The following is a 19,173-nucleotide window of genomic DNA, read 5'->3' as shown; positions in this document are numbered from 1 at the left end:
CCTCATTTAATCCTATTGTCTACCCCTCAGCTTCGGTGTGGCCCTTGCTTCAGCAGCAGCTGCCTGTGTTAATACTCTCTAAAACCTCATCACGACATCAGCAGCACTGACTGACTCATACACACCCACACCATCCATCAATACCATTTGCTCACAAACATGTACTCAGAAAGAAAAATTGTACCTGTGTGGTTGGAGAACTGCACAGAGTTGATCGAGTCCACCTCAAACCCTAAAACCTGGACAGAAAGGCACAAAAAGATGAGAATCAGAGAGAAAAGATCCGGAATAACACAATGACACCAGCAACAAACATATTTAAAGTAGATACAAGTAATCTTTTGGAGATAATTTAGCATATCAAACTCAAATGTAACATGTCCCTTTCATTTATGCTTCTGAACCCTGGGAGTCGCATTTGCTTTTTTAGCTACTAAAAGCTTCACCCATCACCAGCTTCCACTGTCTGCAGTTTGTGCTTCACTCAGGTTTGGTTATTTATAGTTCAATACAAATGCCTGTAACGACAAAACATGATGCTCTTGAGCTCGTGAACCAACTCTAGGTGGAAAACAAATATTATTGCGGAGCTAATTCTGTGCAAACCAAACTAAACAAAATGGAAAACCATGAAAATCCAACTTTAACCTTCACAGAACACCCGCTGTAATCTGCAAAGCAGATAAAAGAAAAACATAAACAGTACTTGGTGTCCTTCCTGTGTCTGATTCTAAATAAATGACTAGAGAGAGGCTCATCCACATGCAGTCAATCGCTATCTGAATGACTTAATCTAATTGGACTAAAGCGGGCTGAGTGAATGGGCTCTTTGTTCTTTTCAATTCACTGACTTTCAGATAGGAGCCCCCCTCCCTCCATTGACCTTGGAGGGACATCTATATGCTCATGAGAGCTTGGCACGTGCTTTCCGCAAGGTAACCTGCTGTATGTGTACCGCCAGCATGCGACAATCTCTGAACATGCGACTTGCTGAACAAAACCTTTTTACTGCAAACAAGATGCTGTAAATAAAACTTTCCCAGGAGACAAGCTGAACTGTGGATTAAAATGTGTTAGTTTTTGTTGTTGCTCATCGTCTTGGTGATTGTTCTGTTGATTTCTAAGCAGGTCAGTTATTCATGGAGGTCAAACTTTTAGGATTGTTTCACACATGCCCTAAAACCCAGGAAACTGATCAGGACATATTTCCCAGAGGCTTATGTGTGAATACAGCAAGTAACTCTATGGGACATTTAAAGCAGTAACTCTGATGACCTTTGCTGCTTTGCAATTTTTGTTCATGCTGATTTTTGTTGCATTCTACTAGAATTAGAAAGCACCCCTGGTACACTGGGGACTGTGGATGAGAGGGTAGAGTAATTGTCTTGCAATTAGAAGGTTGTGGGTTTGATTCTAGCCCCCCCTTATCACATGTTGCCACTTAACCCAGTTGTGTGAATGTATGCATGTTAGTGAGTGTGACTTGGTAAATGTGGCTACAGTACTTGAATGGTCAGTATGACTAGAAAAGCACTAAATACTGCAGTGGTAGCAGAACTGATATCTACAGAGGTTAAATAACATCTTGTTGCATGAAATGTTTCAATATTTCTGATCTAATGCAAAGTTAACACTGCAGATCTTAAAGCCCAATTCCAATTATTTGCTGAACTTCAATTTTTCTTTTCTGTTTTTTTTTCTTTTCGTCAGTCTGGATGCTACACATGTCAGCCCCTGTTTATTAGGTCTAAAGGTGTTGAGCCTTTGTAAAGCTTGTTTTGAGAAGCGCTCACATCGTTGCCATCAGCGTGACTTTGTGGGATGCAGTCTACGCTGCTGTTGTGGGCCTTTATACTTCATACTTTATACTGCGTGTTTATATTTGAGTCTCTTATTTAAAAGTAGGACAGGAAGTACTTCCCGAGTTGCCTTTTTGTTTAAACTGAGTCGAGTAGTAAAGACCTCTCAGTTACAAAAGCATTGAAAAAGTTTCCAGTCAGATTTAAATCATTTCTGTTGCAGCATTTTGGCTACTTGATAGAAAAAAAACAGAGCGAAAAGGTTGAGATAAAAACTTTTTGTAACTGCAGTAAGATTACTGCAACTAGCTAACGGTGAAGCCAACAACACTAAAGTTCAGAGCTTCATGTTGGATTAAAGACTGGTTGTGCATTTGATCACCTTCAGTTCAAAATTTAACATACTTAGTTTTATCATACCTAAACTGGATAATCTCTCTATTTTGTACAATTTGACATTTTTGAAACCTTTATTCTAGATGTGAAAACATAAAAAAGGTGTATTTTCAATTAACAAGATATTCATACAGAACAAATTATCAGCCTTTCATAATAAACATTACCAATATTTCTTAACCCTCTTCACCTCCCCCACCCCCTCCAGATTCCACCAACCAGACAGCCCCAGAGAGTCAAGGTCCTATTCCGACAGTTGATCCCTAGGTTTGGGCATCGAGTCTTTCCATGTTGCTATGGTGATTGAAAACGCATTGTTGATCCTTGCTGATGAAAGTTCCAAATATGCAATATTTATGAATAGTCAGAGCCAGTGAGTAAATGAAGTATTGTTAGGAGGCCTGCTTCTCCGGGCTATCATTTTTCAGCTTCATCAGGTTTAGAACCATTGTTGAATCATCACACAATAAATGCATGGATGGTTCCATAGGGAGAGGAGCTCCAAGTATTCCAGAGAGACAACATATTTCTTTGGTCCAGAGATGCTGAACTTCAGGACATTCCCAAACTACATGAATAAAACAACCTGGAGTCCCTGGGGAGCAAAATGTACAGAAAGGATCTGGTGCTGTGCCAATCCTATGCCTTGCACGGCAATATTTTATTTTGTTTATATAAACATAAAAATAGACAGAAAAGCACATGAGGCTTGTAGTAAAAAACACCAAATAGCTTGTCTTCTGCACATTGTACCCACACGTGACTTCAGACTGATTACTGAGAATGCATCTCATATGGAGAGGTGCACGTGTGATCAGGCAGCTGCTAAGATATTCTCTAATTTATGGAAGACACTTTAGGCAGCATTACTTCACAGAAATCCCTACACAGATTTACAGCAATATGCATACATAATGTTTTTGATTTATCTTTAAAGTAAATTAGACATCTATAAGCATGCACAGAAAGCCAACAAAAGGAACCTACTTCTACCCTGCAACTCACTTGCTGTCTCGCTCTAGGCAAGATGAAAAGGTTAAAACTATAGTGCAGCTCTTGATATAAAAAAACTCTGTTCAATCACTGATGCTGCTGAGAAACGTCTCTAGTTTAATTTTCTAGTAAGAGCCGAGTTTGTCCACAGCAGCTCGGCTTTGTCTCCATGTTCAGTTGCTTCACCAGGAGTAATCTCATGGCAGCCAATCAGAGCGTGTTTTCCTCATGCTGCCATATCCATCATGACAGCAAAGAGAGAGGGATGCCCAGCATGCTCGCGGACATCATCTTACCCTTATCTCTTACACCAGCTGAATCATGGACATTCCTCTGAATCCTATGAGCAGCCTCTTCACTGACCTGCCAGTTTTTTTTAAATCAAATTTCCCCACAGTGCCAGATTTGATCACATTTCTTTACTTTTGCTGATGTGGACAAGAATCAGCGGTGAAGAAAACTGCAAAACTGACCATTCAAATATTTTTTGAATGTTAAAGTGACACATTGTTATAATACAGATATATCTATGTCTGATGAATAAAGGTTGAGAAGGCTCTCCCTAATTACAAAAAGCCCTCAAACATTTAAGCCACAACATAAAATTGACTGACTTTGAAGCAGATTCAACATTATAAACCAGGTAACTAAATAAAAACCTATGTGATTGGTCAATTCCCAGAGATCAGACTGGGACCACAATCAAGACATTTTTACATGATTTTTATCAAATCTCTGACTAAACGTAACTCCTGTTGTCTGTTATTATGTCCGCTGCACCTCCAAGCAAGCCATGATGTCCTGTTTAGCACACTTTTTAAAAAATCACAAACTTTTTTTTTTTACGGCTACCAAACTGTACAATAGGCCATGAACATTATTTAGCCCATCTAACAAAACTGTGTTACCACGAAAAGAAAAACTGTACTGGCTGCTGCAACGCCATGTGTGTCTCAGTCATGCTCTGTGCTCAGACTGATGTCCAGGTACTGTGCAGAGAGCAGCTGAAACACTAGTTATTAAATATTCTGTCATTCAGAGCACATTTCTATTTATGAAGTCAGAGAACAACGGTATGTTTAGTATGTGCCACATTAATATGTTATGAGCCAGGGTAGTGCAATTAATCCAACTTATTGTTAAATACATTGCTCAAAAAAATAAAGGGAACCCTTAAACAACACAATATAACTCCCAAGTAAATCAAACTTCTGTGAAATCAAACTGTCCACTTAGGAAGAAACACTGATTGATAATCAATTTCACCGCTGTTGGGCAAATGGAAAAGACAACAGGGGGAAATCTTTGGCGATTAGCAAGACACTCAATAAAGGAGTGGTTCTGCAGGTGGGGACCACAAACAACTTCTCAGTACCTATGCTCTCTGGCTGATGTTTTGGTCACTTTTGAATGTTGGTGGTGCTTTCACACTCGTGGTAGCATGAGACGGACTCTACAACCCACACAAGTGGCTCAGGTAGTGCAGCTCATCCAGGATGGCACATCAATGTGAGCTGTGGCAAGAAGGTTTGCTGTGTCTGTCAGCGTAGTGTCCAGAGCCTGGAGGCGCTACCAGGAGACAGGCCAGTACACCAGGAGATGTGGAGGAAGCCGTAGGAGGGCAACAACCCAGCAGCAGGACCTCTACCTCCGCCTTTGAGCAAGGAGGAACAGGAGGAGCACTGCCAGAGCCCTGCAAAATGACCTCCAGCAGGCCACAAATGTGCATGTGTCTGCACAAACGGTTAGAAACTGACTCCATGAGGATGGTATGAGGGCCCGACGTCCACAAATGGGGGTTGTGCTCACAGCCCAACAACGTGCAGGACGCTTGGCATTTGCCAGAGAACACCAGGATTGGTCACAGATGAAAGCAGGTTCACACTGAGCACATGTGACAGACGTGACAGAGTCTGGAGACACCGTGGAGAGAGATCTGCTGCCTGCAACATCCTTCAGCATGACCGGTTTGGCAGTGGGTCAGTAATGGTGTGGGGTGGCATTTCTTTGGAGGGCCGCCAGAGGTAGCCTGACTGCCATTAGGTACTGAGATGAGATCCTCAGACCCCTTGTGAGACCATATGCTGGTGCGGTTGGCCCTGGGTTCCTCCTAATCCAGGACAATGCTAGACCTCATGTGGCTGGAGTGTGTCAGCAGTTCCTGCAAGATGAAGACATTGAAGCTATGGACTGGCCCACCCGTTCCCCAGACCTGAATCCGATTGAGCACATCTGGGACATGATGTCTCGCTCCATCCACCAACGTCATGTTGCACCACAGACTGTCCAGGAGTTGGCGGATGCTTTAGTCCAGGTCTGGGAGGAGATCCCTCAGGAGACCATCCACCATCTCATCAGGAGCATGTCCAGGCGTTGTAGGGAGGTCATACAGGCACATGGAGGTCACACACAATACTGAGCCTCATTTTGACTTGTTTTAAGGACATTACATCAAAGTTAGATCAGCCTGTAGTGTGTTTTTCCACTTTAATTTTGTGTGTGACTCCAAATCCAGGCCTCCATTGGTTAATAAATTTGATTTCCATTGATGATTTTTGTCTGATTTTGTTGTCAGCACATTCAACTTTGTACAGAACAAAGTATTCAATGAGAATATTTCATTCATTCAGATCTAGGTTGTGTTATTTGAGTGTTTCCTTTATTTTTTTGAGCAGAGTATATATTGTGGTTCCAGACGATTACAAAAAGAACACAAATGAAAAAAAGATTTTTTTAGCATCATTATTTTAGCATATTACTTCACAAGTAGGCTCTTAATTTCTGATGCCTGACTTAAGTGTGTTTACTTACTGGAGGCTAAATTACTGCTGCCCACTTAACAACTTTTAAGACTTAGTTTTCAACTTTTATTTTACTTAAAGTGATTAGCTATAATTCCAGCCACTTTTTCAGGTATTAGGGGAAACCTTTGGAGCACATTGGTGTTGCTCTGGGCCTTTCCCCCAACCTCAAGCTCTCACAGGCAGGACCGGACCTGCATTCTCTGCATCCAGTCTGCGGATCAATAACAGGCGTACGGCCGCTACAGGCTCATCTTCATACAGTCAGAGCAGCAAGGAAAAATGTCAAATTGTCTTTGTCGAAAAATCACTGCATTTCTATTGTCTATTTTGATCTTTTCAGGTTGTTAATGAGGATTGTATTAAAAAAGTAAAAATAGCTGTAACTTCTTGCAAGTGAACCTTAGGCTTAAAAATCGGTTAGGAAAGCCTTAATATGGGTTTAAATATCAATAAATCATTTAAGAAAAGTCCGTAAACACGTGTTGGCGTCAGTGTTTTCACGATATTTCCTGTATGTTTGGAGCTAAGGTATATATTTAAAAATCATAAGAACTGCAGAAACTCCTGTTGGGACTAAATATCTGTCACTGTCAAAAAAAACAAACACTGCAGTGTCAGGACCTTCACTGTGAGTGAGCCAAGTGGGACCCCATCACAAAATTAATGTAGACCATGTAAAACAGGCCTGCAAATAAAACTATTGAACTGGGGGACTCAGTATCAGCAGACACCTATACTTAACCAACTCGGATCAGAATCAGGGACAAAAACCATCCTGATTGGCCCATCTCTTACAATACTAGTAAAATAAGCACATAAAACTTTTTAACATTGCTAAGCTAATTGTCCTCATTATACATTGCTTGTTGTTCAATTGTTCTATCAAATCTCAATATAAATGGTGGCAAATGGGCTAATTGTGACTTTTAAAGTTTAAGTGTACAGCTTAGCGCCGGTCTAAATTTACCTACTGCCTGGGTCAAGCCTTTTACAGCCAGAGTCAAAGCTACGTACTGTATGCCAACTGAGATCAGCTCCACTGCTCTGCATTACTTTACCATTAAAGTAGTACAAATGAGCCTTAATAAGGCATAGTACTTAAAGATTACTGACTGCACTGAATCCTGATGACATGCATCAAAGCGGAACAGCCATTAAGAGAACCACAAAATAAATCCTGGTGTGCTGCAGGCTAAAAATAAACCCGGCACTTTTCACAACGAGCAGCATGATGGGACTTGTACTGTAAGCTCACAGCAGTCTCATACCAACTTCAACTAGCTGCAGAAGCTGTATCATCGTCATCAAGGTAATTATCACCAATGCAAAGGCACTTACTGTCACCCTACTGTCAACAGTGGACATAATAAAGGAAAAATGATAACAACGTTTATTGCCAGCAGGAGCTTATACCCTTAATGTCCTCTCAGATATTATCGAATCAATTGCCTAATTTAGATGCTCTGTTTGGCTCCTTACAGTTCTCGTTATGCTTTCCTGTAAAACACTTTGCAAAAATGCCTTTAGGTGAGGCTTTTACTACTGTTTATGTAGGTAATGACCCAACACAAAAGTTCTAAGAGTTTGTAAGACTTGAAAATAAAATAATCACTCATGTGGGTTATACAACAGAACACAAAAAAGTAAATGTTTGTGAAGTGGAGGAAAAAGAACATGCTTGCTTTTCTAACCTTTTTACAATGAAAGTCTATTTATTCAGTCTCCAAGTCAATACGTTGTACTATTACAGCTGTGAGTTCTTGTGAATATATCCCTGTAAGCATCGCACATTTAGGCACTAAAGTTTCAGTTGACCTGCTGAAAGGTGAACCTCCGCCCCCAGTCTCAGTCTTTTCCAGACTAATAGGTTTTCTTCCAGGATTGTCTTGTATTTAGCTCCATCAGTCTTTTCATCAAGTCTGACCTGATTTCCTGTCCCTGCAGAAGAAACCTTTCCCATATCATGAGGCTGTCACCTCCATGTTTTACCATGGGAATGTTGTGGTACACTATGTGTGGTTAGTGTTTTGCATGTATGCCAAAAAGTTCCATTTTGGTTTAATCTGGCCAGAGGACATTTTCCCATGTTTGCAGTGTCCCCTACATTGCTTACAGAAAGCTGCAAATGAAACTTCTGACTTTCTTCTTGCTGCTGTTCCATGAGGTCTAGATTTGTAAGGTTCATAACTTATTGTTGTCTTTTCAACAGATTCTCCCATCGTAGTGGGCTCCTCCATGAACCTCTTAGATGCTAATCTAATTAACTGTCTCCCTTCCCCGCTTGTCAGTTTAAGCAGACAGTCATGTCTTGGTAGGTTTGCAGTTGTGCCAAACGCTTACCATTTTCAGATGATGGACTGAACAGAGATCTGATGGATGTTCATAGCTTGGGATATTGTTTTCTAACCTGACCTTTCTTTAAATGTCTCCACAACTTTCTCCCTGGTCTGTCCGCTGTGTTCCATGGTCCTAATGATGTCGTTTTTTCACTAATAAACCTCTGAGCCCTTCACAGAACAGATAAATAAAACATACACAAGTGGACTAATGCACTTCTGAAGGCTATTGGTTGTACTGGATTTTATTTAGGGATAGGAATACTTTGCACACTGTAATTGTGGTGAATATATATTTACAATATATTGTGCAAACCTAATTGAAACCGCCTTTCAGAAGGACCAACCGCAAGCATATAATCCGAAGCCATCTGTTCAGTCCGGAAGTTGCTCTGTGATTGTTAAAGGGTGTATTTCAGAATTTTTGTTGTTTTTAAAATATTATTTGAGACTTTTGGTGACACTAATTATTTTTCTTTAGTGTAATCTGAGGCAGAGATGGCAGGGAAGAAGACAGGAAGCAAAGGTCCCACAGGCCCTGGAATCGAACTCTGGAAGGCTGTATCAGGTACTAACAGCCTACAAATTTGAGCCCCTGCTATCCCATGATGCCATGCAAAACCACAGTTATTTTGATTTCTATGCATTAAATGCCTGCCAAATTTTGAGTCAATTTTTAAGTGCTGACTGTGCAAAATAGTATAACTTTTTGCTGCTCTGCTCTTTGTTTAATAACACAAGTACAACAAGCTCATATTAACTGGTCAGGTCATCTGACTAGGTAGCTAGCCTGCAGTCGGCTGCTAAACAGATATACCCATGCTAGCAACCCAGCTGCAGTTTTAAAACAATGTTACCTTAATAAGAGGGATTGGTTGCAGTCCTTTAGTTTACTTTCAATGTTTTTTTTGCAGTCAGAAAAATTTTATATATAACAGCTGAATTTGTCTTTCTTGTAAATAAGGTAAAAGCACAGCAGTTTTTTTTTCAGCCCACTAACCAGCAGTGCACAGCAACAGGTAGGGGAGGGGTGTTGCTACATTACTCTTTAGTGAAGAAAACATTTATTACTTTCCCTGAAATTTCATCAAAGGTCTTTAAACAATAGGAACAGTATAATGAAAAAAAGTTCATTAACACCTTGGTATACCTTAATAACGATAACCACGATATGTCTACAGCAGATAACAGCAACTCACTGATGGATTTAGCCAGAAGTTATTAAATGGAGAATACAACAATTTTCACAACTATCTCCAAATATGTCAAAATCCGGAACTGTTACTGACCCTAACTGATTGCTTATTAAATAAATATAAATCAGGACTAAACATATAGCTGGACTGCCAATCAATCTGTCTATTTAGCCCTTGAGAAATCTGTTTAATTACATTATGGTGGTGTTCCACGTAAAATATTTGATTTATATTTCATATTTCATTCCCCTTCGGGGATTAATACCAATGTTTCAATGATGCATTAATAATTTACATTTTTTGTATTTAAATCGCTTACTCTTCTTATTACAAAGGCCACCACATGATTTCTACAAAATAAAAATAAATTTTATAGTCACTAATCTCAGCCCTAATAGCAAGGTTCTACTTGTTCCATCGCTTTAGTCAATATAAAACGATGGTTTTGCTGTGATCGACGACCAGACCTACCAGAACATCAGGATGACTCAATTATCAGAAATCCTCAACAATGACAGGTGTCGTGCCTCGAACCCGCAGGCGCAAAACGGGTTTCCATTTCGTTTTTTCCCTATAAACCCTCATTCGCACATTTGACCTTAATAAACGAGTTTTTTACCGGGATGTATATTGGAGAGGTGGACGATTGGGTGAAAGGAGGGACTAAATGCGACAGAGACAATGTTTTACGCAACACCTGACTTCAAATATTTAGCTTTATATTTTGTATATTATAATAGTTTCTCTAGTAGCTATTAGAATAGTAAAATTATTTATTTTTATTTAACGAACGTTTACAAATGAACTCTCAATAGTTGGGTGGATGCCTGGTTGATGAAATTATAAGTTAAAAGAATGTTGGAAAGGAATATTAATAAAAAATATGTAGAAATTTGGGCTGTTTTTGTTAGAAGATAGTTGGAAGACAGAAAGACAGTAAATCAGGGTCGCATTTTGTGACCACTGTGTTAATTGACATCTCAGACAGGGTCGTGTTCGATAACGGGTGTTGTGTCGCCCGCTGTCCGATAATGAGAGCATGCAGTTTGCCTTTACCTGTAATGGGAAAGAGGCGCTCTTGTTGCCCACGTATCCCCGGACTACGTGGCTCTGTATGGACAGAACACGACATTCCATGGCGGCTCCCGGTCAGCCGAGGGGAAATTGAGATTATCCGTTATTCAAAGACAACCACCTTTACACATAACAACGCGAGAAAACACTGTTTTAACGCTGTAACAACAGAGGTGAACCCGCGTTAGCTAGCCTTCTAACCTCTCACACAGATGTAACGGAGAGCGCGTGCTGCGACCGTAGTGATGTGTGTGTATGAATGAGGGAGGGAGCGCGCGCGAATGAGCGCACACAAACAGCTGTATGTCCGTTAACGTGACTGTTACCGTTAACGTCACTGTTTGTGGCTCATTTTCCTGTGAGTTCCTAAAGAGAACAACGAGATACTTGTTAACCCGACAAACAGGGTCGCTTCTAGCAAGGACACACATTAAAAATGCACGTACTCTAGCTTTACGTACAGGCAGTCCCTGTGACCGCCTAAACAGAATGACGTCAGCACAGTGCTGAATTTAAATCAATGTAAATTTCAATCATTTTCTCTTTAGTTACAGTATTTTCCTCCAGTTATATATAGCCAAAACGTTCAGGACAATATGTTGCAGCAATTTACGTTTCTCAAATATGCCAAAAACAAGTGAAATGTTTTGCAGTGTTCTTTTTTTGGTTATGTGTTTTCTGTGTTGTGACACACCATTTCACTGGCAGAGTCGTGACTGATAGGGTATTTGACTTGGTAAAGGCTTTTTCTGTCACTACTCCGCAAAATACAGCTAGAGCTAGTGTAACAAATCCACAGGCATGCAGTACAACTGGCAAATGCAGTAATGGCTGTTTGGTGAAATTATGTGTTTTATTAATCCTCTGAGTATGTCTAAAATCCAAATAGGAAAAATGAACTGGAAGGCCCTCTAAAGTTTATGTTCTGACTTGGAAAGTCAAAGGCTCCTCACCAACCCCAATTTAAATATCCAGTATGGCTGCTGTAGACATTTTCTGTCTGTTATCTCAGTTCAGAAAGCTAAATTGATAATTGTTTGGGCTCATTGAAGAAGAAAAACTAAACACAACTTTCAAACAAACTTATCATCTCCTTCATAGCAAAAAGGTAGCCAATGGATTCCTACAAATTCAGCATTTCACATGTTTTTAGTCTTAGCTTAGCTGACTTTTATTATTGTCTGAATTTTTGAGTAATCCTGCATTAACACGTTGCCGAATTTGCTTCCAAATTCCAAATTCATTGTGGTGGAGGGCTATTTTATGGTTGTTTTGCCACCTGGTCCCACTAAGGTCCTCTGTGTTTCTGAATATACAACCTACTATCATGAATTGCTTAGATAGTCGAAGTAGAACAAAACCAGAGGATGAAACAGACTCAGCACACAGGATAAGACGGTAAATGAGGTTTATTTCTACTGTAGACTTTGTTTAAGGAATCTTGAGCTGGAGTTGTCCAGAAGCCAGAGGAGGAGGAGGTAAACCCAGGAATCCAAGAAGAGAGAGTACTGGTGATGAGAATATTTACAGTGCAGTCCTTAGGAGGGAGTATTACCAGATGTTGGCAGGCAGGTAGGCAGGCAGATAGGCAGGCAGATAGGCAGGTCGACAGGCAGGCAGACGGATAGGCAGACAGACAGGAGTCCACATAACTGAGGTTATGTTCCAGCAAAGGTTTGTATCAGCAGCTACCTTAAGAAGCCCATGAGCTCATTAGGAGAATGCGTTGCAGCTGCAGACAATGAGCTGCCAGAACCAACCAGAAGGGGAGGAGCAGAGATCCTACAGTACCCTCCCCTCAACGATTGCCTCCACGCCCCCTACGCCGAACATCCAGGATACGATTGACTGTATATGCAGGGTGGTCATCAATGAGTCGAGCAGGAGGAGGGGGCTTGGTGGGAGGACTCAGGGGGCTTTCTGAGACTGGCTTGATCTGGGAAACATGGAAAGTAGGGTGAATGTGCATGGAAGATGGTAGTTTGAGTCTCACCGCAGATGGGTTGATGATCCTCTCAATGAGAAAAGGGCCAATGAAACGGGGGGCCAACTTTCTAGAAGTATCTTTTAATTTAATATTCCTGGTGGAAAGCCAGACTCTCTGATTGATGCGGTAGACAGGTGCAGCAGAACGGTGACGGTTAGCGAACCTCTTATTTTGTTCCTGGGTGCGTAGGAGGGTCCTCCTGGTCTGTTGCCAGATCCTACGACACCTGGAAACATAATGCTGAACAGAGGGGACCAGGATGTCAGATTCAACACTGGGAAACAGCGGGGGTAGATAGCCCAGTGAAGCCTCAAAGGGGGACAAACCAGTAGCAGAGGAAGTATGTGTGTTGTGAGCATATTCGATCCATGTGAGATGTTTGCACCAAGAAGAGGGGTTGTCATTTATTACGCACCTCAAGGCAACTTCAAGTTCCTGGTTGCATCTTTCTGTCTGTCCATTAGATTGGGGGTGGTATCCAGACGAAAGACTTACGGAGGCACCAAGAGCTTTGCAAAACTCCTTCCAAACTTGCGAGATGAACTGCCGGCCTCGGTCAGAAACAATGTCCAAAGGTATGCCATGGATGCGGAAAACGTGGAGAACCAGGAGTTGGGCAGTCTCCAATGCAGACGGAAGCTTGGGTAAAGGAACAAAATGGGCTGTTTTAGAGAATCTGTCAACAACAGTAAGGATGACTGTGTTACCGTCAGATGGCGGGAGACCAGTGATGAAATCAACGGAAATGTGAGACCAGGTGCAGCTAGGGGTGGGCAGAGGTTGAAGAAGACCAGCAGGGGGTTGATTAGTGTTCTTGTTTCAAGCACATGTGGGACAAGCTGCAACAAAATCTTTAATGTTGAGGTCCATAGTCGGCCACCAGAAAAACCTTTTGGTAAATGTGATCATACGAGTCACCCCAGGATGACAAGTCAATTTATTGTTGTGCACCCAATCCAGAACTTTATTGATGACAGAGTTGGGAACGAACAGCTTGCCCACTGGCCCAGTACCTGGGTCAGGTTCAGACCTCTGCCTCCCTGATGTCCTTTTCAATGGCCCAGGTGAGGGCGCCCACAATACAAGAATCCGGTAGGATGGAAGCTTCAGTCTTGAGTTGGTCAGAATGAGAGAACTGGCGAGAGAGAGCATCAGGCTTAATGTTCTTGGAACCAGGTCTGTAGGAGATAGAAAAATGAAAACGAGCAAAAAACAGAGACCAACGGGCTTGTCTGGGGTTAAGTCTCTTGGCATTTTGAATGTAGGAGAGGTTCTTATGATCAGTCCAAATGAGAAAAGGGACTTCAGTACCCTCTAACCAATGCTGTCATTCCTCAAGCGCCAACTTGATGGCTAACAGTTCACGGTTGCCCACATCATAATTTTGCTCTGCTGGAGACAAGCGACGAGAAAAATAGGCACATGGATGTACCTTATCATCCAGAGGAGACCGTTGAGATAGAATAGCCCCTACTCCAATGTCGGAAGCATCAACCTCTACAATAAATTGTGCACATTGATCAGGATGGGTCAATATGGGTGCTGAAGAAAATAGAGTCTTTAATTCCCCAAATGCCCTTTCTGCCTCAGGAGTCCAATGGAACGGTTTCAGAGAGGAGGTGAGTTGAGTGAGAGGTGCAGTGACCTGACTGTAGTTCCTTATAAACCTCCTATAAAAATTTGCAAATCCCAAGAACCTTTGAAGTTGCCTGCAATCAGTTGGAGTAGGCCACTCTGCCACTGCCTTGGTTTTCTCAGGATCAGTTCTGTACCTGCCTGCCTCAAAAATAAAACCCAAAAAAGACACAGATGTGACACTGAATTCGCACTTTTCGGCTTTAACAAAGAGTTGATTCTCAAAAACCCTCTGGAGAACTGTTCTGACATGCTGGCGATGTTGTTCTATGTCCTGGGAAAAAATCAAAATGTCATCCAGACAAACGAAAACAAAGAGGTTGAGAAAGTCACGAAGATCATCATTAATAAGAGTCTGGAAAACAGCGGGTGCATTAGTCAACCCGAAAGGCATAACCAAATACTCAAAATGTCCTAGGGGGGTTTTGAAAGCTGTTTTCCACTCATCACCCTCTCGGATCCGGACCAAATGGTAAGCATTGCGCAGGTCGAGTTTAGTGAAGATCTTGGCAGAATGTAATTGTTCATGTATGGAATCAATAAGTGGTAGTGGGTATTTATTTTTAATAGTGATTTGATTCAATCCTCTATAATCAATACAAGGTCTTAATGTGCCGTCCTTCTTACCCACGAAGAAGAATCCGGCGCCAACAGGGGAGGTAGACGGACGAATGATCCCAGATGCTAAAGAATCCTCAATGTACTCTTTCATGACCCTTCTCCCGGGTCCGGAGAGTTTAAAAGAGTCTGCTGGATGGTAGCGAAGCGCCTGGGAGGAGATCAATAGAGCAGTCATAGGGGCAATGCAGAGGTAAAGAAAGAGCCCCTTGTTTGCTAAACACAGGTGCGAGATTGTGGTATTCAGGTGGAACTTTGGACATATCAACAGGCTCAAAAGGTTTGAGTTGTTTGATAGAGTGAGAGACAGCAGTCTTTAAGCAGTTCTGGAGACAGAGATTACTCCATCTCTCTACTCTGCCCTCCACCCAATTAATAACGGTATTATGTTTCTGCAACCAGGGAAACCCCAAAACTAATTGTGGAGAGATGGAAGAGACAACAAAGAACTCACCCCATTCATGATGGTTACCAGAGGTGATGACGTGAAGCTGAGGCACTTTAAATCTCACTTGAGACATGGTTTGACCAGTGATGCCAGTGACAGAAAGGGAATTGTTGAGAGGCTGAGAGGGTATTTGAAGTTTATCAACCAGATCCGAGGAAATAACATTCTGTTCAGCACCAGAATCAATAAAAGCGTCAACAGGAAACTTCTCTTGGCCAACAATAATAGTGACCGGAAAACACAGACAAGAGACAGGGGAAGAATGGGATATGCTCATCAAAGTCCCCTGACCTATTGACGAGCCCTCTCTTTTCCCTTCTTGGGGCATCTTGTGATAAAATGTCCTCCTTGTCCACAATATAGGCAAAGACCACCCTCAAAGCGGCGTTGTCGTTCCTCTGGGGAGAGTCGAGTGTGACCAATCTGCATTGGCTCCGGTTCCGCAGATCCCTCTGAAGAGGAAGTGGGTGCGTCGAGGAAAGTGGTTCGAGGCGCCAGAGAGTGCTGCCACTGTGAATTGTAGTTCCTTTCTGTTTGTCTCTCTCTTAGACGGTTGTCAATGCGGATCAATAGGTTGATTAATTCATCCAGTCTTTCGGGTTCATTTCTCAAAACCAACTGGTCCTTTACTTGATCTGCAAGGGAATTAACAAAAATACCCTTGAGTGCCGCTTCATCCCAACCCACCTCCTGCGCTGCCACCCGGAAGTCGATGGTGAACTCAGCCAACGCTCTCCTTCCCTGTTTGAGGGTGAGTATCTTCTTAGCCGCTGCCTCCTGCTGGAGTGGTTGATCGAAGACTCTCTTGAAGTGACTGAAAAAAATGGCATAACTAAGAGACTCAACAGGGTTAGATGCCAAATAGGCGTGCGCCCAGCGCAGAGCAGATCCCTTTAGCGAGGTAACAATATAAGTAATCTTGGAGGCAGCAGTAGGGAAAGGGAGGGGGAACGACTAAATGCTAATTCACACTGGAGAAAAAAACCACCAAAGTTATTAGGATTACCATCAAACAGTTCAGACGGACGGAAGTTAGGCTCTCGGATCCCAGAAGATAGAATTGTGGGTGGCTGAGGATTCTCTAAACGAGCTGGAGGATTGGAAGAGGCAGGTGAGAGTTTGGTTATGATTTCGCTTAAAGCATGAACCATACCACCAAGTTCTGTGAGATGAGAATCCGTAGTCCTTTGTTGTTGCAGTAGCTGTTGAAGCATGGTTTCAGTAGATTGTAGACGTTCCTTTAAGGAAGTCTGTTCATCATCTGAATTGTTCTTCGACATGTTAGATGGCTGGAACATACTATCATGAATTGCTTAGATAGTTGAAGTAGAACAAAACCAGAGGATGAAACAGACTCAGCACACAGGATAAGATGGTAAATGAGGTTTATTTCTACTGTAGACTTTGTTTAAGGAATCTTGAGCTGGAGTTGTCCAGAAGCCAGAGGAGGAGGAGGTAAACCCAGGAATCCAAGGAGAGAGAGAGAGAGTACTGGTGATGAGAATATTTACAGTGCAGTCCTTAGGAGGGAGTATTACCAGATGTTGGCAGGCAGGTAGGCAGGCAGATAGGCAGATAGGCAGGCAGATAGGCAGGCAGATAGGCAGATCGACAGGCAGACAGATGGATAGGCAGACAGACAGGAGTCCACATAACTGAGGTTATGTTCCAGCAAAGGTCTGTATCAGCAGCTACCTTAAGAAGCCCATGAGCTCATTAGGAGAATGCGTTGCAGCTGCAGACAATGAGCTGCCAGAACCAACCAGAAGGGGAGGAGCAGAGATCCTACACCTACAACCTAAATATCCTCAAAACTAGAGTTTTTTAGCTGTGATAACTTTTATTCTGTTTTAAATACTTATGACTTATAATGTATATTGTTTGGCATCTAAACTGGACCCAGTTTAAAAACTACTGATCCAGTTTAAAACTGCAAGAGGGCCTAGAGGCAAAAACAATGACTGTAAAACGGCCTTTTTTTTATTTTTTTGTCTATGAATTTTCTGATTGTAACATATAAACCGGAACAATCAAGCTGGACAGAAACTTAGATTGGGATGTTGCAAATTAAACATAAAGGATATCAGGTAAGTATAAATCAATGTAAAAGTAAAAAAAAAAAAAGCTCTTATTTTCACAACTTCAGATTCTTATTTTTATACTATAATAATATGAAACTAAATTATCTTTCCAGACTCTTTGCATACATTTTTTTTTCGATACTTATCCAGATTTGCCAAATGATCAAATTCCATACTTTCAAGACTGAGGAGGAGACCTTGCGCAGTGATATATTTACCATTCTGAAATAGAGGAGCGCTTAATGACTATCTATCTTTGTAGAACCCTCAGAGGAACTCCAATGCACATTATTCCAGAATTCCTGGTCTTCATCTTTAGTCTGGTCTTCGTGTTTTTCTTAAAAAACAAAGGTTTCCTCCTTGTACTCCTCATGAAAGTTCAGCTTGTGCAGTCTCAAAAGACATGCACTTTACATCAATCGCAAGATCCTACCACTTGTCCCATGAGGAGATTTGAGGGTTTTTGAAGACTTTTTTAGCAGCTTGTGGTGCATTCTCTGAGTGAGCTTGCTTGGACGGCTAGACCTGGACATTTTGGCAGTGGTTCCGAATGTCATCCACTTGTAAACTATGCTTCTGATCAGTGGAAGGCCTGATTTCAAATTATTTTGAGACCACTTTAAATCGCTCACCATACTCATGAGATGGTATAACCATTTTAGAAGGCCACAAACAGCTCTTTTAAGCTTACCTTGGTGTTCAACCTCACTTCAACGATCAGCAACACACCAAACAAAGGTTTAAAGAGGGCAAACCTTCTTTAAAGTACTCATGTTAAAATGAGATAAATGTAGCAGGGTCCAAAGGCATTCCTCACCAGAAAGTGTAGTTTTTTAAAATATGTTTTGTTCAAAGTTTTTAATGTTTTGTTTATTTACTTGTTTATTTATATAACTTAAACCTCACAGTATTTTTAAAATTGATATCAAATGTCCAAATATGTAAAAAACAAAATAGCAATAAAAAACACACACAGGCTTTTATGTAGTATCCTAATTATAGGACTTAAATGTCTCATGCATTTCTGCTTATCTGGTGCCATTTTATTGACAGTACAATATTTATTGTTGATACTTTTGAATATGTTTGTGTGTTGCCCTGCGATGGACTGGCGACCTGTCCAGGGTGTACCCCGCCTCTCGCCCATAGACTGCTAGAGATAGGCACAAGCTCCCCTGCAACCCACTATGGAATAAGCGGTAGAAAATGACTGACTGACTGACTTTTGAATATTATAGCTGGACATTGCAAAATGCCAACAATCTCTGCTCCTTGTTTCACTAACATCCCTTGTGTTGACACCTACAGGTCCTTCTCAAAATATTAGCATATTGTGATAAAGTTAATTATTTTCCATAATGTCATGATGAAAATGTAACATTCATATATTTTAGATTCATTGCACACTAACTGAAATATTTCAGGTCTTTTATTGTCTTAATACGGATGATTTAGGCATACAGCTCATGAAAACCCAAAATTCCTATCTCACAAAATTAGAATATCATTAAAAGGGTCTCTAAACGAGCTATGAACCTAATCATCTGAATCAACGAGTTAACTCTAAACACCTGCAAAAGATTCCTGAGGCCTTTAAAACTCCCAGCCTGGTTCATCACTCAAAACCCCAATCATGGGTAAGACTGCCGACCTGACTGCTGTCCAGAAGGCCACTATTGACGCCCTCAAGCAAGAGGGTAAGACACAGAAAGAAATTTCTGAACGAATAGGCTGTTCCCAGAGTGCTGTATCAAGTCACCTCAGTGGGAAGTCTGTGGGAAGGAAAAAGTGTGGCAGAAAACGCTG

General features: G+C 41.5%; 1 protein-coding gene across 3 annotated transcripts in view; it reads right to left on the bottom strand.

The window, feature by feature from the left end:
• Positions 1-10,989, bottom strand: part of pdxkb (pyridoxal (pyridoxine, vitamin B6) kinase b) — a 30,577-nt gene extending 19,588 nt beyond the window's left edge. Inside the window, exons 1-2 of one of the 3 annotated variants that reach the window (XM_047351976.1) lie at positions 10,581-10,989; positions 185-239 (exon numbers count right to left, since the gene is read on the bottom strand). In XM_047351976.1, coding sequence (XP_047207932.1) covers positions 185-239; positions 10,581-10,661 — 136 coding nt within the window. In that variant the 5' untranslated portion in view covers positions 10,662-10,989. The remainder of the gene's footprint in view (positions 1-184; positions 240-10,580) is intronic. The other 2 variants (XM_047351978.1, XM_047351977.1) reach the window with 2 other exon arrangements.
• Between the last annotated feature and the right edge of the window lie 8,184 nt (positions 10,990-19,173).

This window comes from Girardinichthys multiradiatus, chromosome 22, assembly GCF_021462225.1.
Source record: "Girardinichthys multiradiatus isolate DD_20200921_A chromosome 22, DD_fGirMul_XY1, whole genome shotgun sequence".
In the NCBI taxonomy this organism is placed as follows: domain Eukaryota; kingdom Metazoa; phylum Chordata; class Actinopteri; order Cyprinodontiformes; family Goodeidae; genus Girardinichthys; species Girardinichthys multiradiatus.
The sequence above is the reverse complement of the archived record's forward strand: the minus strand, read 5'-3'. Positions and strand labels throughout refer to the sequence as shown.